The sequence below is a fragment of the Babylonia areolata genome, chromosome 1 (genome assembly GCF_041734735.1).
Source record: "Babylonia areolata isolate BAREFJ2019XMU chromosome 1, ASM4173473v1, whole genome shotgun sequence".
Classification (NCBI taxonomy): Eukaryota; Metazoa; Mollusca; class Gastropoda; order Neogastropoda; family Buccinidae; genus Babylonia; species Babylonia areolata.
The window spans coordinates 71,951,873-71,972,009 of record NC_134876.1 but is presented as its reverse complement, the minus strand read 5'-3'; the positions used below and the strand labels follow the sequence as shown (position 1 = coordinate 71,972,009).

The 20,137-nt window shown below is 44.1% G+C and overlaps 1 protein-coding gene across 1 annotated transcript; it reads right to left on the bottom strand.

Moving 5' to 3' along the window:
• Positions 1-233: 233 nt before the first annotated feature.
• LOC143287008 (tektin-4-like) lies at positions 234-18,928 on the bottom strand. Its single transcript, XM_076595014.1, has 6 exons — positions 18,395-18,928; positions 16,920-16,990; positions 13,027-13,170; positions 10,203-10,425; positions 2,533-2,687; positions 234-1,412 (listed from the first exon to the last, which is right to left on the bottom strand). The coding sequence occupies exons 1-6, from the start codon at positions 18,926-18,928 to the stop codon at positions 1,196-1,198; spliced, it is 1,344 nt and encodes a 447-aa protein (XP_076451129.1). The 3' UTR covers positions 234-1,195.
• Positions 18,929-20,137: the final 1,209 nt, after the last annotated feature.

The following is a 20,137-nucleotide window of genomic DNA, read 5'->3' as shown; positions in this document are numbered from 1 at the left end:
CGGAGTGCTCAATGGCGGTTGTCAGTCAGCTGTTCCCAGGTAGGCAGCCTGTTGTGCAAAATACTCTGTGTTTGTAAAGTGCTCAGTGCTTGTATTCTGACCCAGGATAGGCACCACAGTGTCCATATCAACAGCAGCAGCAGCATAAAAGACTGAACTGGAACTTGAGTCTAATTGGAGTATTGGGTATGAACAGTATCAAACTAAGTAGCTCAGGAAATGCCCATTGCTGAAACCGTGAATGCATTAACAGATCTTCGGCGAGTGTTACACACACACACACATCCTCATATGGTAAAAACTAGTATGTTGTTGATTTTCACTGCAAAGTATGACAAAAACAAAAACAAAACAAAACAAAAATTAACTTTGAAATATATTACCATCATTGAGGGCAGGTGGAAACTTAGTCAAACCACATAATGTTCTGGTTTTTTGTTTTTGTTGTTGTTGTTGTTTTGTTTTTTTTAAAGGTTAATGACAAAGGTTAATGATGGCATGCTGTATGTTCATACGTAATTCTGTAAATACATGAAATTACATGTTGGAAGTGAAATTTTAAAACCAAGAAAATGTGCCTCAACCTTAACAAGAACACTTTTTTTAAATGGTAGTTTATCACTCTCCATTTGCAGCTTTCATACAGACACTTGCTTCAAAGTAAATATATTGCTTCAAAGCAAGTTTACTGGTATTGGGGGAAATGAAAGTGTAAACTATAGACAAGCACCACTTTGAAGTATTTATGACAAAGATAAATACATGAATTTCAGACTGTTAACAAATTGGCACTTCATAAAATGTTAACCATCCATTTATAATTGGGCCAGATTTAGTTAAAAAGAAAAGTACAGAATTATGCATAATGAAAAATCTTCACATATAGACGTTATAGCAAAACTATTCCGGATTTCCATCCTAAAGCAGCTCATGTGCTAAACCTTAAATTTTAATTTATGATTTTTTTTTTAACCAGTACTCTCAGTTTGACATATTTGAAAGTATTTGGAATGTAAAACAACATTGACCTTTTTAAAAAGTATAAGACAAAAAGTTCGCCCCTGTCCTTTCATTCTCATGTTTTCCTACCACCAGTCTGAACAGAGAAAGGGACAAAATTAAATTTTGAAGAAAATATTTGAAAATAATATTTATAAAAAAAATTAAGAAAAGATCAGGGACTGGCTGGCAACAGTTACTGGAATCCTTTAAGTTTGATGATGGAGGGGTAGCGTGTGCGCGTTGTCAGGCACTTGTCCCTGTCGATGAAGATGGTGTTTTTCTTCACAGTGATTTCCTTTTCCAACCCCATGCGGTTGTCCTGAAGGTCCTTCAGGGAGTTCTCGGCCTGGTTCAGTTGATTCTTCAGAGCATCCATGGACTGGCAGAGTTCGTTCACTTCAGCCACCAATCTAAACAACACAACATACATAGTTTAATGTGGTTTAGTAAATAATGCCTTTTAATTTCTAGTATTGTGTAATCCCTATTTGTACTTTTTACTCTGACAGACAGTCCCTTCTGTCTGGAAAAAAAAGTGTCAGTTCTCTTGAACAATGGCAGACCTTATCTCTACAATACAGATCGATTATGACCCAATTCCTTTCAGCACAGGCAGACATTATCCCTGCTTTACAGATAATTGCAACCTTATTCCTTTCAGTATGGATTGTACCTACTACAATTCAAGTAAGATGTGACCTTAAATCTCAACTTTGGCAGACAGATTTTACATACTTTCCACAAGAAAGTGTGATCAAATTACAATTAATACAGATTCTCCCATCTATACCGATATGCCCTCAAGCCTATCCTGTGGTCAAATCAAAATGCAGGTTTTGAGGTATCAGTCCATTGATAAAGCAGTGTAACATATACTAACAAATATGCATTAGACCTTGGAAATTCATTAGTGCAAGCAGGTCTCAGTCCATGGATAAAGCAATATAAACATGATATACATTAGACCTTGGAAATCCATTCGTGCAAGCAATCAAACAATGCAGTAGACCATAGATTCAAAGAGTAAAAATCTTGAAACATTGGAAATGACATTGAAATGTTTCATTCATTGGTGCAGTGTTCTCAATTGAGACAGATAACTATCCCATTTTCCCCACCCTCTCCCCAGTAACTACTGTGCAACACCATTGATTCACAATCTTTGAATTTAGTGATCTCTTTGTGGGAAAGGTAGAACATATGGACAGTCTGTGAATATTCTCATTGACCATGAGTCTATTAGAAAGCAGTTTTGTTTAATTTCATCCTATGCTTGTGTTAAATATATTCTACAAGAGTCAGGTCAGTCACTTTTTTTTCTTTTTAGAGAGAAATATCCACATAAGCAGGTTCCCTGATCTTTTTTTTTTTACCCTGAGTCAAGGTCAAATAATTATTTCTTATCAAAATCCATGATCCAAAAGAAAATTTCTCAACACAGGTGAACACACGTGCACTCAGATATGCAACACACACTGTCCTGTCCTGATTTTTTAATAAGTGTAACTAGGGTAAAAACAAATAACTGACGCATAATGGACTGGGTCCCTGCAGAGTTCCACATCAGGTCGTTGAGACCGCAGAAACAGGCGTGTCTGTGCTTTCTTCAAGGGGTCTTCCAGGGCACGTATAGCAGCTTTCAGGTCATCAATGTTCTTTTCCTGATCGGCTATCTCCTTGCATACCTGTGGACAACAAGAATCATTTTGGGAACTGTAACTTTTATCATACAAAATGTTAAGTTGGTTTGTATGTATATTTGGTGCAAGCTCAGTAGGTTTCCTCTATTGGCCTCTTTTTCTTTTTTTAAAATCTTTTTTTTAATTAAACTTACTTAACCATGACCCAACTCGTGCAGACTCCGGCAGGGGTCTGACATTCCTGTCCTGTGCAAACTACCATCCGCCTATGTGGAGAAAACTAAAGTACTATGGCCGATAACCTCCCGGAAGTAGGTAACCTCCCCTTTGTCCCGCTGGCTAGCGCCCTCTTTTTCCAGCAGCCATCATGACTCCCGTTCCTGTGCTCTTCATATGGCTAAGTTTTTTCATATTTTCTGTCTGTCGATTCTCTGGCGTTCTTGTTTTTTGTCAAATTATGTCTCCAACCAGGTCACATAATTATGTAGCTCAATTGGGCGATCGTGCTAAAATTAAGGCGCAATCGCAATCGATTCGCTGACACTCTGGGCCCTCTACTCCTGGCCCTCTCAACAACGCCAACCCGCCGCCTCCTCCACTTCCTCCGCTGTTTCCAGTCGACTCCAGACCTCCATCACCTCCTACACCTTCTAGAGGTTTGTTGCCCCACACTCGGGTCAGTGTTGCCTTTAATGTCATTTTTATCGATCCGCGAATGCACTCGACGCGATCTGCAGTGCACAAGTCGACCTCCTCTACCTCTTTACCCATACCCACAGTTGCACCAATGGAATATGCCACAATCCCTTTGGGGAAACAACACACACACACACACACAAAAAAAGGCTTAGGATCCGCACGCTAGACTTGGCCTTATGTGCGATGTGTCCGTGGTGGCGGCTGTGCCATTGGATCACGCGACCCCCCACGCGGCATGCCTCGACCGTCTCGGATCCAATGGCTGACAGGCGCAATAGCCGAGTGGTTAAAGCGTTGGACTGTCAATCTGAGGGTCCCGGGTTCGAATCACGGTGACGGCGCCTGGTGGGTAAAGGGTGGAGATTTTTACGATCTCCCAGGTCAACATATGTGCAGACCTGCTAGTGCCTGAACCCCCTTCGTGTGTATACGCAAGCAGAAGATCAAATACGCACGTTAAAGATCCTGTAATCCATGTCAGCCAGCGTTCGGTGGGTTATGGAAACAAGAACATACCCAGCATGCACACCCCCGAAAACGGAGTATGGCTGCCTACATGGTGGGGTTAAAACGGTCATACACGTAAAAGCCCACTCGTGTACATACGAGTGAACACAGAAGAAGAAGAGGATCCAATGGCAACCGAGGCGTGTAGGGATGCCCTCCCCTGGTGTAGGGAGGAAGGTGGACCACTAGGGGACACGCTCGCCCATACACGTGCACCCCCGTCCTTGTCCGGAGAGCCCGATCCAAGGGAGGCAACCCCTGCTCCGGCACCTTGCCGGTGACTGCCGTAGTTATTTCCCTTGCACTGGCACTGCTCCTCGCCTGCAGTGCCGGTGCGTGCACGGTCCCACCAAGCTATGCGGTGATGACCCCATCTGCCACACCGCCGATTGCTGCTGTTTCCCATCCACTAATAGTGTCTCAGAAAGCTGCTCAACCAAACAATCAGCAACTCATCGCTAACTTGCTGCAGCAATTATGCACCACTCTGCTTCCCGGTGCCACACCTTGCGCCTGCACCGCCCCTCACCCAGAACAGGTACATGCACGCCCCACTGAACTTCGGCAGTGCTGGATTCTTCTGCCCCATCGCCTAACTCTGCTGTTACCCAGACTAATATCGGCACTTCCACGTCGAAGTGCCTCTTGATAACTCGATCCTGCCTCTCGGCAGTGCTCGGGCCGATCTTGTCTATCCATTCAAGTTATCCGCGTCAACACACAACAGCTCAGTGAACGTCGGTCCTCTCGCAGGAGCTATTCGCGAGGTTGGACCGCCGTTCAGCTACAGGGGGATGCACATCCCACGGCAAGCCGACGGACTTGCCAACCCCTCGTCCATAACACTGGATTACGGCGCCGTTATGCCACATGCCCCGACCGTCTCGAGTCCGATGGCGACGGATTCGGGTTGGGATGCCCACGGCACTAAGGGACATTATAATTATTCCCCTTGCGGCCGTTTTCACCTGTGCCAGTTACGGTGGCATCGAACTACGGACCCTCACACGCAGCATGACACCCCTCCCTCTACAGCGAGGACACGTCGCACCAGGGGATATGTGCTCTGAAGACACCATCCTTTTCGCCGATTATCGGCGCCAAGGGAGGCAACTCCGCATTCGTAACCAAGGCGGTTGACGCTGTAGTTATTTTTGCCGCACAGCACGTCACTCCTGCCCCGCGTGCTGTCCAACAACGATGTTTTTTCGGGTTCTCATTGAGTCCTGATGCCCATTCATGGACTTTACACAACTCTGCATAGCAACTGCACCTTCCTTGCTGTTTCTCAGGCTAATGGCCACTGAACTTTTGGTGGTCTTCACCCCCTCCCCCCCCCCCCCCCCACTTGCACACAGTCCTCTGCAGGCAACCAACCCTATTACCATTCTCTTCTTGTTATACACAATAACAGGAAATAAATCACAATATTTCCCCTTCTATTCTTTTTGATTTATTAAAAAAAAAATCTCTCTATATATTTTATACACATATATATATAATAATAAAAATATTATTTAAAAAAAGTATATATATATACAGATAGAGAGATAGAGATATTTATATACAATAATTCAATATCTTGCTACATTTATATACATTTCTATTTACACTTATAGATGTATACTTATCCCTCGGTATACACAGGTGTGTGCGCTTACGGGATAGGTTCATACGACTTCCATATTAACATGTACAATTTTATTTCTATCTCTGTTCATTGACATCTATTCATTGAGATTCCCTACATAGCAGTATAGGCACACTTGCATTTGCGTCATTCTGTTCACAATGCCCAGATCTCTCTGTGTCTACATACTGGCACATTATTCATATGCGTATGTACATCTCTTATATAAAGGTGCATACACAGATTCCTTTCCATTAAGGATTATGCACACTTAACCATTTACTTGGGTGTATCTGTGCACGCTACATGTATGCTTATACAGCCGCTTATTTCTCGTGACTCGATCTCTTATCATGTCATTGGCATATTCCTGACATCATCACTTGCGTTGATGGAAGTTTATAATCCCTTTGCACATATATGGATTCATTTTCATACATTCATCCCTTCCTTGCTTTCGGATGACGTCTGCACTCACAGACAAAACTGCCTCATTCACACCTGAATGTATGCTCCTTCACATCTCAGTAGTGGCTGGTCCTTAGGGACCCACACACACTCCCTTCCCACCCACAGGGCTAAGGATGCCCTCTCCTGGTGCATGGAGGGACAAGGCAACCCAACTCATTTGCCTACAACAATCACCCACAGGGCTAGAGATGCCCTAACCTGGTACAAGGAGGGATGAGGCAGTCCAATTTAGAGGTGCCACTTCGGACACACATGCCCTTCATTCATTCCAAGTTTTAGCGGGCCCAAAAACTGCCCACTGGGCAGGAGACAATCACCCTAAGTCCATCTCTTCCTCTCCTCACTAGTAGCAGAAGGCCTGGGTAATAATTGTTTTCCTTTACACTCGGGAGAAAGGCATATTGACGAGGACGGATGCGTCTCAAAAAGCACAACGAACCGTTCATTACCCACAGGGGCGTACCTTTCTGCCCACTCATACCGACACGGCAGATGCCGCATTCAAGCACATTAGTTCGCCCCGTCACCTTGCTTGAACAGAGATCCAGCATCGATGTCTCAAACAATTGGCGTTTGAAAGCAATTTCTGCTTCCCTGCACGATCCTTTCAGCCTCAACACACAACCACTGCTGTGGTTACAGATGGGCATTCCTTCTCAAGCCTGTCAGAGGATGACTTGGTTGTCACTTCGGAAGCAAGCACCATGTCTTTCAGACACATGGCTGCACCACAAGACCCTGTCAACTCCTTCCGGCTTCCTTACATTTCAACTTAACCTGCATGGTGGACACCTTCATCCCTCAAGCACACAACAGCTGTTTCCGGATTTACCCATGCTGACTTGTGTCCTCCTAGGACCAGTATATGATAATCAGTCGTGTACGACAATGACCATCAGAACAGCAGAGGAGGCAACTGCTGCCCTGACTATTCAGGCTGGAATTTGATTATACAATTTATATGTGTAGCGTATATGGATTTGTCCGAACGCAGTGACGCCTCCTTGAGCTACTGAAACTGAAACTGAAACTATACAATTTATAGTAGAGAGTGTTTTGCCCAAGTTGCATCCCCACTCCCTCGGTCAAGAGGGCCTTACGACTCACCATAGGGACGGATCCCAAAGGCTAGTTAGCCCCCAAGGCTACAGCACTAAGTCCCAGTGCAATTTGACTTCTAGTCTGAGAGACATAGTCAAGGCTACAGCACTAAGTCCCAGTGCAATTTGTCTTCCAGTCTGAGAGACATAGTCCTTCATGAAAGACTAAGCTGCAAATGATTTCCCTTTGCAATTCAGAAACCGCTGTTAATACAGCTCTCACTTTATTGTTGGCCATACTGAAAACGCATGTCAGATCAGTGATTTGATGTAAATGGCCAGTACAACACATCTAGAGCCACTTTCCTCCCTGCCCCCGCCCTGCTCCATCCCAGACTTAGTGCGCACCACACACAGCCTGAGGCCTGTCATGGATCCAGTCCCCTTTTTCTCCAAAGAACCTTCAGCGAAAATTTTCCCCATGGAAACCCTCTTCCATTAGGAATTCCACCACAGAATGAGACTCAGTGACCTGCAGGCACATGAAGTGCACTCCCACAGCCTGATCCAACCCAGCCATTGACTGCCGACAACTTTCTCCAGGTTACTCCAGCATGCCACACTCAGGTAGAGAAGCCACCAAGCCTTCCGTATGCCCCTTCGTGATGGTACCTACCTGGGCAATTACACAGCCCTGTGCCAGAGACACTGGGGACCTCAAGTCTCTTGTTGCCAAATGTCTGCCTTTCTATGCATAGGCAACATGCCAGTGCTGTCTTTTTTTTTTTTTTTTTTTTTTTGGCAACGAAAGAAAAGTGGCGGGGGGAGCGCCTATCTCCTGTCAGCTCTCATGGAGGAGCTCTACAGATCTGGCTGTCACGTCACGCCTCAGGCAAGTCCAACATGGTGGCCTACCTCTGTCTCGTGCCACAGTTTCCTCCAGACACATATATCACTTCCACTATCGGCCCACAGCCGATGTGGAATCATCAGATCAAACCACATGTGCACCTCCTTGCATTGACGCTCAACCGCGCTCAAATGAGACAACCCTATACGGTATGTGTCTCCTTCCCTTCCTTTGATTCGAAGGGCTCTCAGTAAAGTATGGATTCAACTCACCAAAGAGATTTTCTTTGCGCTACATTTATCAGCACAGCTGTGGTCCACAGACCTCTCCCAAAATACAGCTGCGGACCTCAGTCTTCTTTTCCCGCACTAATATCCTTAGGTGACACAGTACACTCTACCTTCATCGAATTCTACTTGACGGACATCTATCGCTTTAGGGATGATGGCTCAAGAGGCGTTGCTTCTGCAGTGGTCACACAACAGGCCATCGCAGCGCACTGGCAATAGAACAGAAGGATTGAGACTTGATGCCTCCTCAGCCAGAGCACATGAAGTCAGAGTATGGTCCTCTTCTCTTGCCTTAGCGCACTCAACACAGGCTGCAAGACATCATGGATGCTGCCTACTGGGAAAACCCTGCCACCTCATCGACTTCAACCTGAGAGACGTCGCACGCCTGCGGGATGATGGCTCAAGAGGTATCACTTCTGTGGTAGTTGCACAACAGGCCATCGCAGCACACAGACAGTAGAACAGGCGAGCCCTCCACCTTGTCGCGCTATTTTGCACTAGTTGGGTCACGGTTAAGTATGTGTAATTAAAAGGAAATTTTCTATCTAAAATTACGTTTAAATAACATACTTACCGTGACCCAAATTTAAGACCCTCCCGTCCTCCCCGCTTCCTGTTCTCCCTGCTCGCTGCGCTGGTGATGGCATATTGCCGTCAAAAGAGGGCGCTAGCCAGCGAGACAAAGGGGAGGTTACCTACTTCCGGGAGGTTATCGGCCGTAGTACTTTCGTTTTCTCCGCATAGGCGGATAGTAGTTTGCACAGGACAGGAATGTCAGACCCCTGCCGGAGTCTGCACTAGTTGGGTCACGGTAAGTATGTTATTTAAACGTAATTTTAGATAGAAAATTTCCTTTATGGCTGATGAATTCATAAGGCAGCCTGGTCTGTTTCTGGCTTGAGCCAGTCAGCATGATTTGCTCTCTTTAGTGCTGAGCACTTTCCGCTTTAATTCATTTCTATGGCCAACAGTGATTCAAATTATAAGCTGGTGTTTTTCTCTGCCTCACTTAGGCCTTTTTTCCGTTCATTATATGTGCTTGATATTTGTTTTTGTTTATTCTGTGGCTGCAAATGACTTCTTAGGTGTAATGCAATGGAAGGAATGCAGAGCCTGTACACACACCAGCCAGTAACAGGGAAAGTTTCCAACAGTTTTCATGGAAAGAATGAATGCAGCAGTTGATCCACAGCAATGAGACCAGATAAATGCTTCCATCAACAATGCCAACGCTATATATCTTCGCAGAGCAGTTGTTGGAGACTGACATCTCTTTCTATGTCAGCTTTGTTGATTATGAAAAGGCTCTGGCAGTGTGGAAAAGGAGACCCTCATGGAAGCTGCCCCATATTCTGGCGTGTCGACAAAACCACTTAGCCTGATCAAGAACTCAAATGAGGGAATGACCCATAGGGCGATTCACAGAGGACAATTCACCAAACCAGGTTTCCAGGTGAAGACTGGGGTCTGGCAAGCTGGTTATCTCAATTCCTTTTCCCCCTGGTCAATGACTGGGACATGAAGACATCAGAACAGAGGAATCTCAGAATTCAGTTGGATACTGGGCCGAACCAAAGGACCTACATTTTGCATATGATCTGGTGGCATTATCCCGCTGCTAAAAGCAGGTCTAGTCAAGGGGAAAAAAATTAGAGCTGGCAACCACCTGAACACCAACGGTTCTCAACATCCATAAAGGAGAAAGCCAAAGTCCTGAAGATCATTACAGCTATATCAGACACAATCACATTAAACAACTGTGCACTGAGGAAATTGATACCTTCACCTAACTGGGACACTGAGAAACAAGGGGCCCAGACACACATCAGAAGAACTGGTAAGGTAAGAACAACATTTCTTCATCTCAAGATTATCTAGAGCTCAAAAGAAATAAGTTTCTTCAAGGTCTGGTTGTTCTTCTCCAGTGAAAAACGAATCCTATTGAATGTGGAGGAACCAAGTTCAATGGAAGACTTCTGTTGTGGCCTTGCTCCTAAAGGAATAAATCAAGTAATAATCTACGAAAAGGTCAGCAGGAAAGTGACAGAGTGGTTCCTTAGTGTTTCTGACCCTCCTCAAGTTTTCCTCCAGCTTGGCTTTGGCATCCTCCTCTTCTGCCAGACGGTTGTGCAAGTCGACGTTGACGGTGTCGTACTGCTCATACATATCACGTGACGTGTCGTCCAGCACGTTGTCTATCAGTGTGCTCAGCTGGATGGAGGCCATGCGTTCATGTTCTGCCCGGGCGATGTTGTCATGGGTGAACTGGGCCCACGATTCAGGGGTGCTCTGACTGCAACACCATGTTCATGTACACTTTCTTGGAGGAACGAAAAAGAGAATTTTAATAATGGTAAAAAAAGAAGAAAAGAAAGAAAGGAAAAAAGTGCAGATGACTATCAAAGCATTTTCCTCCCTATGTAACGGTACTTATAACCTGTGGAACTCCTCTCCACAAGAAATAGAGCAAGCATACTGTCGGCTACTTTAACAGCTTCAACTGAAAAATCTTCTGGACAACAAGGCAGATTTACTGGACTTAACCTTTATGCATGGTGACAGGCACTGAATCCGCTAAAACGTCTCCTTGATTGTAAGCGAGATTCATCAGACTTTAACAATTTTTTTACATTAAAGATGACTGACACAGAATAACAAACGTTAGCAACACAACCTCTAGACATTATGAAAGATACAGACTCGTTACTCTATCTATCTGTCTTTACCGTACTCTCATAGATTGTGGGGCACCACATATTTGGCAACCAGCCTCCTCCATCCCTCACGGTTACACCTGTCTACTCTGAGATGCAGAAAGGTCTGGGCCAGTTCTGGTGAATGCGAGACGTGGCCATACAACTTCAATTTCCTTTTCTTTACATTGGTCACTAGATCCTCATGTGGCCCAGTAGCTTGTCTGATTCTTCTACGCACTTCATCGTTTGTGATGTAGTCCCTTTATGTGATGCCAAGGATCTTTCGGAAGCATCTCTTCTCTGTGACCTGTATTTTATTTTCTAGTTCGGTTGTCAAGGTCCATGTTTCGCAAGCATACAGACATATGGAAATGACAAAGGACCTTTGAGCTGGGCGTGATGTTGCTGTCATTCCAGATGGGCCTCAGTTTTGTCAGCGCTTTTGCTGTCTGAGCCATCCTGGAAAGTATTTCTGGCTTGGATCCTTCGTCTGAAACGATTGCTCCCGGATACTTGAAGCTTAGGACAGTTTCCAATTTTCACCGTTGATTCCAGAATCGGTGACGATGCTGCTGGGGTTGTTGGTCATCAGTTTGGTCTTCTTTGTGCTGATCTCCATGCCATAAGCTGCAGATGTTTTGTCAAGGCATTCCACCTGGTTCACGAGCTCTTCTTCATTCATTGCCAATCCGTCAGTGTCATCGGCAAAATGCAGGTTGATGATTGTCCTGCCACCGATGCTGACTGTACTTTCTTGGCCGTTAAAGTGCGTCAATCATAATCCTCTCCGGGAAGATGGTGAAGAGAGCGGGAGATAGTAAACAGCCTTGTCCAGCTCAGGTCCAACAGTTATTCTGAACCAGTCTCCAATGCTGCCATTGAAGCAGACTGCGCTGCTGGTCTTTTCATACAGACACTGTATCACCTTGATCAGATTGGCGTTGATGTACAGCTTTGTGGTTACCCACAAGGGTTTCTTAAAATCTAAGAAGACGTGGTCTTTTGTCGAGGTCGAACTTGATTCCTATGTGGTCTTTCTTTTTTCTTTTTCTTTTTTTAAATACTCTTCAGGTGGAGGCGGTATGTCATCCTCACAAGGTCATGATCAGTTCCGACATCAGCTCCTGGGAAAGTTCTTGTTTGGCAGTGCTCACACTTGACTGGAAACGCTTTTTGACCGTGATGTTGTCTATTCGGCTGTGGTGCTCTCCGTCTGCATGGTGCCAACTCCACCTTCTGGATGATTTGTGCATGCCGATCGTGTTCGCCATAACAAGTTGTATCTGGCAAAATTCCAAGAGCCTAGTGCCTCTGTTGTTTGACTTGTCATTGCAGGACAATCGGCAAGTGCCTTTCCAGTTGTTGTAAGCATCCTCTCCTACCTTGGCGTTCCAGACCCCATGCACAATAACTATATCTTTCTTGGTGGTTTGATCCAAACCTTCTTGCACTTGTTCGTAGAAATCTTCCACAGCCTCGTCGTCATAATCACTCTGTTGGTGCATAAGCCTGCTTGATGGAGATGTTGAATTGGGTTGCCTTCAAGCATATGGCAGTAAGCCGGCTGGATATAGTTCGGTACCCCATGACAGAGTTCACAGCGTCTTTATGAACGAAAAATCCGACGCCATGAGCGTGTTTGTCCTGTCGTCCACTGGAGTTAAGTTTGTGAGTTTCCTGAGTCATAGCATCTCCACAGTTTTTCCAGCGTACCTCACAGAGACAGCTGTTCATACTGGTATGCGGAGTTCTTCAGTATTAACGTTTCTACTTACATGGTTTTAGTCGGAACAATACTTTTTCTTTTGACCCACTTCCTTTTTTTTGTCATAAGCTGGAACAAACTTAATGTAATATGTATAGTGCTCGTGTACAGTACTCAACAAAACATAAGAACACACTGGATGATTATTTTGGAATATCATCGATGCTTGTCAGGGATCTGCCTAGCAGGTGTAGTGTAGCGTATATGGATTTGTCCGAGCGCAGTGACGCCTCCTTGATAAACCGAAACATCGTTGCACGGTGTACCAATTAACCCTCTTGTATTCACACCAGTTACATACAAACACTAGGAAGAATTTTTCTGTGAAACGTGCGAAAGCAAGAGAGTTATTGTACCTGTCTTCTTTGGTCACTGAGTTCATTGCACACATATAGTTTTATTTTCCTTAACCCCCTTATCCCAACGGACTTACACCTCTTCAAACTTGGCTGCCCCATCATGGAACTGTTTGTTGGTTGAATGATTTCTGAGTGAAGCACAATGGGAGTCAATGTCAAGGGCTTCTTTCTTGTCACTCCAGTCCTTCTCCAAGTTGTATTTGGCATCCCGATTTAGTCTGGACACACAAAACAAAGATTTCAGGTAAAGAATAGCTAGCCATCGTCATAAAATAAATAAATATATTTAATTCTAGTAATAAAGTTTCTCACGCTGGCATGGAAATGCATCACACACTCGTTCGGAAGCTTTTTTTTTCTTTTCTTTTTTATCATCTAAATGAACACTACAGATAAATATAAACTGGTCGACAAAGCATATGGTTTTGTTTTCAGTTTATGTGTATCTTGGCTGAACTGAATATTACTAAGACAGGATGAATACATTACATATGAATGTTTCCCTGCAATCTAGGAAAAGTAAAAATACATTGCCACAAGGATGAGCTCGATCACGGCTGATTAGCACACACACGCACGCGCGCGCGCGCACACACACACAAAAAAATCCACAAAGGCATATACACTTTATCACGATTATGACACTTGTTTCAAACAAACAGTAATCTGTCGCATGCCAGACACTTGAGGCCCAATTCAAATTCACATGTACCGAGCAAGATGAGCCACGATGAATGAAGAATCTGCTCAATCATAGTTTTCTTCTCCATTAAGATAAGATAAGATAAGAATAACTTTATTATCTCCAACTGGAGAAATTTGGTCAGGTGCATTATCACAACATAGACAAGTAAACAACATAGAGACCATAACAACAGCCCCTACAAATATTACGAAGATACAAATGTAAAAAATATCACATACATCGTTTCATACATACATCCACACACAATGCAGGTAATAACTAGTATTCTTAATGTAAAAACAGAAAGAATTAAGAAACATTATTTGAATATAATTATAAACATAGCCTACTATACTGCACATTGATTATAATAGACAGATAAGATAAGAATAAAGATGAATTGCGGAAAACCACAACCAGATAATCAGCACACCACCGCACCCCCCCCCCCCCCCCCCCCCCCCCCATCCCCCCCCAACACACACACACACACACACGTGCGGATAACTTGATTAAACAAGAGTAATAAACATATGTTCTCAAATAAAAGCATTTCACATATTCGCTTTTAAAAACATTGCAAATTATTATTACATCGTAACTTCCAGTTACACACACTGGTACTGTCGTGGTGTCAAACATGAATTCCCAGTTGTGGTTGACAATGCCACTGTAACACTGCACCTGCTCCTTTGTGATTTGTGTGGATAATTTCTTGCTATGCTGACAATGTCACCAAGGAGATTGTTCCTATAAATCTTCATGTAAATGATAAGATGGACAGTTACTTGTTACTTGGAGCATATTCAGCATTTAGCAGAAAGCTACAAATGGGGAAAAGAAAATAAGCAAACTCGGGACTCTCCTGAGACTGAAGGTTATCAACTGCTTAGAACAACTCTGTTGAACAAACATAACCAGCACCATCACGGAATGACATAATTTCATCAACTGCTGACCTGAAGAAAGACAATTATGACGGTTTGACACTAAGAGTGAGATGGTCAGATCGGTTCATGCCCAGATGAATGGCAAGACCAAGATGATCTATTTTATGACTACAGAACGTCCAAGAAAAAGCAGTTCATCATTGGATCCCCAAATCTATGTGCCAGTTGTTGTTTTTTTGTTGTTGTTTTTTAAAGCAAATTCTTGGGGTGGGGGGGTGGGGGGGGGACGTAGAAAGGTACTGTTTTGCCCACAACACAAAGCGTGACGACAGTTGACCACAGGAAACGTCCCCATCACCAGATTTAAGAACATTACGCTGTTGAAGACTTGGGAGAGCGCTTGTAACAAATTAGGTAAAAATGAAATAAACAAAGCCGTAAATGATGCGCAGCTATCTGCGCTGAGCATAAGGGAACTGCTGTGTTCCAAACGCTGCGATACCGCTGGCCTAAGTGAAGACTTTAAAAAAAAATTTTTTTAATGATCCAGACTACCCCCCGAAAACGGAGTATGTCTTCTAGACAAGAGATAAACTTCGGTATACTGCGCACAGAAAAGAACTGATCACAGTTAATGCAGCAAAATGTCTGAATCGAAAAAATAAGCTGCTCTAATTTATTCCTGCATCCGTTTTTGTTTGTTGTTGTAAAAAGTTGAAAGCTTGTTGCAGTGGGAGGCACTCTTTTGTTTTTAACCACTCTTACATTGTGAATCCAATCACACTGAGGCCTGCTGTTACAGTTTTTTGGCCCGTGGCCGTTGCCGTATATATCTTGTGGTATATATTGTGCTTCAGCCCGAACGGGAAATGACAGTCCAAACAGTCGAGTGCCTTAAATCTACTGCGCATATACGTGTTTCAGAATTTTGCTCAAAATTGGTTTCTCTATCAGCCCAGCAGTTTTCTCGATCTCACGGACTTGGTCGACACCGGAATAATTCACATCATAAAAGTGTACAATACAGCTCTTTCATATCCTGACACTTAAATAGGTATATGTTGGCAGCGACAGCAACAGCACCCTTCATCCATCATCGTGAAAACACAGAAAAGAACGCCCAGATCTGAGAAGTATCTACCGTCAGATTTAGCAATGACGTTCTCTCATGGTGACCTCTTCAGATCCCCCGCCATCACTACCACCCCACCATCTTCAATTCCGCGCTTTGTACGAGTTCTTGCAACAACAACAAAACAAAATAAAATAGAATGAATGAAATAAATGTGGGGTTATCCATGGGCTGGACGGCCATTAGAGATTTTCATTCATCATTTGATTCATGGTACTGTCGGTGGAAGGACACAATGGCGAGATCCATTTCTGGAGACATGTTCATTCGTCGGTTGGTTCATGGGACTGTCAATGGGAGGATGTCCATACACTGTCACTGCAGGCACATAATGACGATCCCCGTCCAGGTGAGATATTCATTTGTTAGATGGTTCATGGAGGGATACAATGACGAGTTCCACTTCTGGTGAGACGTTCACTCAGTCTGACTCGGCGACTAAACTTCTTCGTTCGTGGGCTGCAACTCCCACGTTCACTCGTATGTACACAAACGGACTTTTACATGTATGACCGTTTTTACCCCGCCATGTAGGCAGCCATACTCCGTTTTCGGGGATAGCGACTAAACAATTTTCATTAGTGTGGATAGGGGTGGGGGAGTAAATACGAACAGACAGGCACCACTGAACGCCACCGAAGCGACTCAGGCATTATGCGGCGTCTCCTCGGCTGGATGGACTATAGCGGCGTATCTTTCGAAGTTCCCTGTGGACCACTGACGCTGATAATACGACAGAACAAATCCGGGTACTGCTGTGGGGGATGGGGGTTGGGTGGTGGTGGTGAATTGTGAAGGAGCAGTGAGAGGAGTGGAAGGTGGGACGGCAACAAATAGATGTGAAGAAACAAACAGAATAAATGAAACTGCAGATTCAAAACCCAGATGAGGGAACATCAGTTAAACATAAACAACATAAATAAGACTGCATCTTATAAAACTATAAATAAAACAACATAAATAAAACTGCAGATTCAAATACTAGATGAAAAAACATCAATTAAACGTAAACAAGATAAATAAAACTGCATCTTCTAAAACTATAAAAATAAAAAGGAAAATAATCTCGACAACGGGTTGTTGTTGTTTTGGAACGCTGCCTGAAATGTTTTCCCTTGTGTGAACATCAAGGAAAAGCAGCAAACATCATTGAATGTTCACGGATTACTTTCTGGCTTTTTGTAACTCAAGTATATTCCATGAGTCACAACGTATATAGCCAATACAGTACACAGCGGTGTTTATTATGAATATAATCACCTGATCTGCTTTTCCGTTTGAGCGAGCGTGTTCTGCAGAAGATCTCTTACATTGTTGATAATCTCAACTTCCTGGAACAAAAAACATTTTTGTTTATTTCTGTAAGCTACATACATGTATATTTTGATTTTAAAAATGCGTGCGCGCGCATGTGTGGGCGTGTAAGTGTGTTATTTTTTTTTTTTTCTCAAGGCCTGACAACGCGCGTTGGGTTATGCTGCTGGTCAAGCATCTGCTTGGCAGATGTTGTGTAGCGTATATGGATTTGACCGAACGCAGTGACGCCTCCTTGAGCGACTGATACTGATACTGAAAGTGTGTGTGCATTCGTGCGTGCGCGCGTCTAAGTTTTTGTGCGCACGCGTGTGTGTGCATGCATTTATGTGTGTGCGCGCATTTGTGCTCGCGCGTGCGTGCGTGTGAGCGGGCCCGTGTTAGTGGAAGGATACGGTTTTTTACGTACCTATGCGTGTATGTGTTGCTGTGCGGTGGTGGTGGTGGTGTGTGTGTGTGTGTGTGTGTGTTGTGGTCGTGGTGTTGTCTGTGAAAGGCGAGACACAACGACCGAGAGCGTGCGTGCACTAGTGGTAGCATGCAGCTGTTGACGTGTATGCGCGCGCTTGTTTGTGCGTGCGTCAGTGCGAGTGTGTGTGTGTGTGTGACGGAGAGGGAGAGAGTGCGTGTGTGTGTGTGTGTGTACTTGGATACAGTGTAGACGTACGAGTGTGTGTATGCGTGTGCGTGTGTCTGTGTGTTTTGTCACCGTGATTGTGTGCGCGTGTTTCTTTGAAAGTGAAAGTGTCATGGGGCAAAAAGTGCTTCGTTAACTGTCATCCATATCAAGTGAACTCTTAACAAATTGGCTGTTTGCATAACATTGAATAAGGGTGCAAAATATATGAGCACGAATATCACATGTCAGAATCGAAACTACGTTGTGTTTTTTTCTTTTCCATTTTCTGATTTTGCTTATGCGGTTTGTCTTCTTGCTTTTGATGGCCTCTAAAAAGGTCAACGATTTGATGATGGCTATCATGTAAAATTGGAAACACTTTTCATATTTTCCTCTTTTTGGCACATGTGGAAATGGCAGTTGGTCACGCTTCTTATCGGTCTTCTAACCTTTTTCGATTTATTTTCGAGACCGTTTATTTCTGACTCAGTTTCTTTCCCCCCTTAAACAAGTACATGAAGATTCGAAGCTGGGCTGGAACAGGAGTGGTGGAGTGTGAGAGGGGAAGGGGTTAATGAGGGTAGGAGGAGATAGGTATGTACGGATTTTTTAAGAACTCGCTTACACGGTCTAAATATATCATGTATACCAAAGGTGGTTGTTTTTTTTCTCTCTCAGCAAGTCGCTTTATACTCATGCAATAATCCACGAAAAAGTGACGACCCAGATATGATGCGTTTTCGTGATCGCTGCCTGACCATGGGCAGAGAGACAAACTGATATTTCATGCTGGCTGCCCAACCTTGAGAAGAGAGATCTCTGGGGCGTCCTGCACCAGGTCCAGTCCCAGCCGGCGCTGTCGACAATTGAGGTTGTCAGTGGAGATGTGCAGAGCTATCTCTGCGGCACGCAGGGCGTTCTCCAGTCGTTTTTTCTGCGCCAACAGATTGTCCGTCACGTCAATCACATCCTGAATCTCCCTATTCAACTCGGATTTCCAGAAATCTAAATCCTCGCATCGTTCGCCCAGTTTCTTCGTCACGTCGTCTTGTGTTGCGTTTGCCAACTCTCCTGTTTCGTTGCGTGTTCGTTTTGATTCGTGTCTGTTTCGTTCGGATTGATCCCTGTCGACGAACGACTGGTAGTATTTTGCGTAGTTCCCTTCGTGCCACTCACTGGGATTGTACTTGGCTGAACGGAACCCCATCGTGGAGATGCCCATGTCGTTTCCAGTGTTGCCTGTGTAGGTGAGTTCCATTTGAGGGTTCGACTCCACAGGATACTCTGGTACCCGTTCTGGAGGAATCTCTCGGCTCCTCAGCGTAGCTGAAGCCATTTTGCGAGATTGGTTCTGGGTTTGAACCCGCAGTAATCGACACTGAATATAAATCTAACTGTCGTTAGCCACTTCCACGTCGTTTCGTGTCGTCAAGGGGGGAAGCAGTGAGCGCCTCTGTCCGGTCTGTAACCAAGGACCATCACTCCCACTTTTTCTTCTGTGGAAATGTATGCCAGTCCAAAAGACAGTTCAGCTGGAAAGGAGTGGTGAAGGTGTGAAGGAATGAGGTAAAGGGGGGTGGGTGAAATGGGTCAGTTGATGAATTTGTACTGGTTGGTCAGTCCATTTCGATTTTTTCTTTCAGCTCGCTTTGTACCGATTCAGTAATCCGCAGCGATGTAAATTTTTTTGGAGGGGTTTTTATATATATATATTTTTTTAACATTTCTAAATTGTCCCAAGAATAGCCTTAGTGAGTGGACAATGAATTATACTGAATACAACCCCAAATGACCAAGTTTGTTTTCGTAGTGAAATATCCGCGAGCAATCCGGTTATGTAACTGAATTCTGAGTAAAGTTGAGGCTTCATTATTGGTTGCCGAAATATCAAAAAGGGATACATTTACTGAATGACAAACTTTGGGCTGCGGGTCGTTTTGTGTTTGGCATACACGCTATTGCCTGGTGCAAAGAGATGTAACTGTGTGGTCGAGTTGGGTATGGTTAAGTTCTGACAATTTTGTGGGCTGAAGCATTTTGAACATGCAAAAGTACCGTCAAGTTCCTCAGAATGCGTGCATGGCCCTTTCCAGCAGCTGGTGTAAAGACAAACTCGTGAAGCCATTACCTCAAATCCAACCAGGCCACGCCGATTCTCTTTTACACGAACTCTTAGCTTCAAATATTCAAGACCGGTTTTTCTTCTCAGATTTGGACATCGTGGTCAACCCTAATCCCCGCGTGTGTTTTTTTTTGTTTGTTTTTTTGGTTTTTTTTTTTTAATTATCACGTGGCAAGTCAGAACCCGGGACAGAATTAAAAAAAAAAATAAATAATAATAATAATAAAAATAAAAAAACCGCTTGGTGAGTAAATCGATGCGGGGATATGGAGTTTGGCAAAGGATGAGGCTGTGGGGTTGGGGGAATTCGGGTAGGAGAAGACCCACGTGGTACTGCAGTGTATAAGCTCTCCGAGCAGGACCGTCTTCAAACCTGCTCCCCTCACCCGCCGCCCCCTTAAGAAAAATTTATATATATATATA

What these genes read in the sequence shown, in the direction of transcription:
- LOC143287008 (XM_076595014.1), bottom strand. Translation starts at nt 18,928, where the DNA reads ATGGCTTCAGCTACGCTGAGGAGCCGAGAGATTCCTCCAGAACGGGTA. An exon ending in CAAACGGAAAAGCAGATCAG is followed by an intron (nt 13,171 to 16,919) that starts GTGATTATATTC and finishes TTGTGTGTCCAG; the next exon opens with ACTAAATCGGGATGCCAAAT. An exon ending in AGGGACCCAGTCCATTATGC is followed by an intron (nt 1,413 to 2,532) that starts GTCAGTTATTTG and finishes TGTGTTGTTTAG; the next exon opens with ATTGGTGGCTGAAGTGAACG.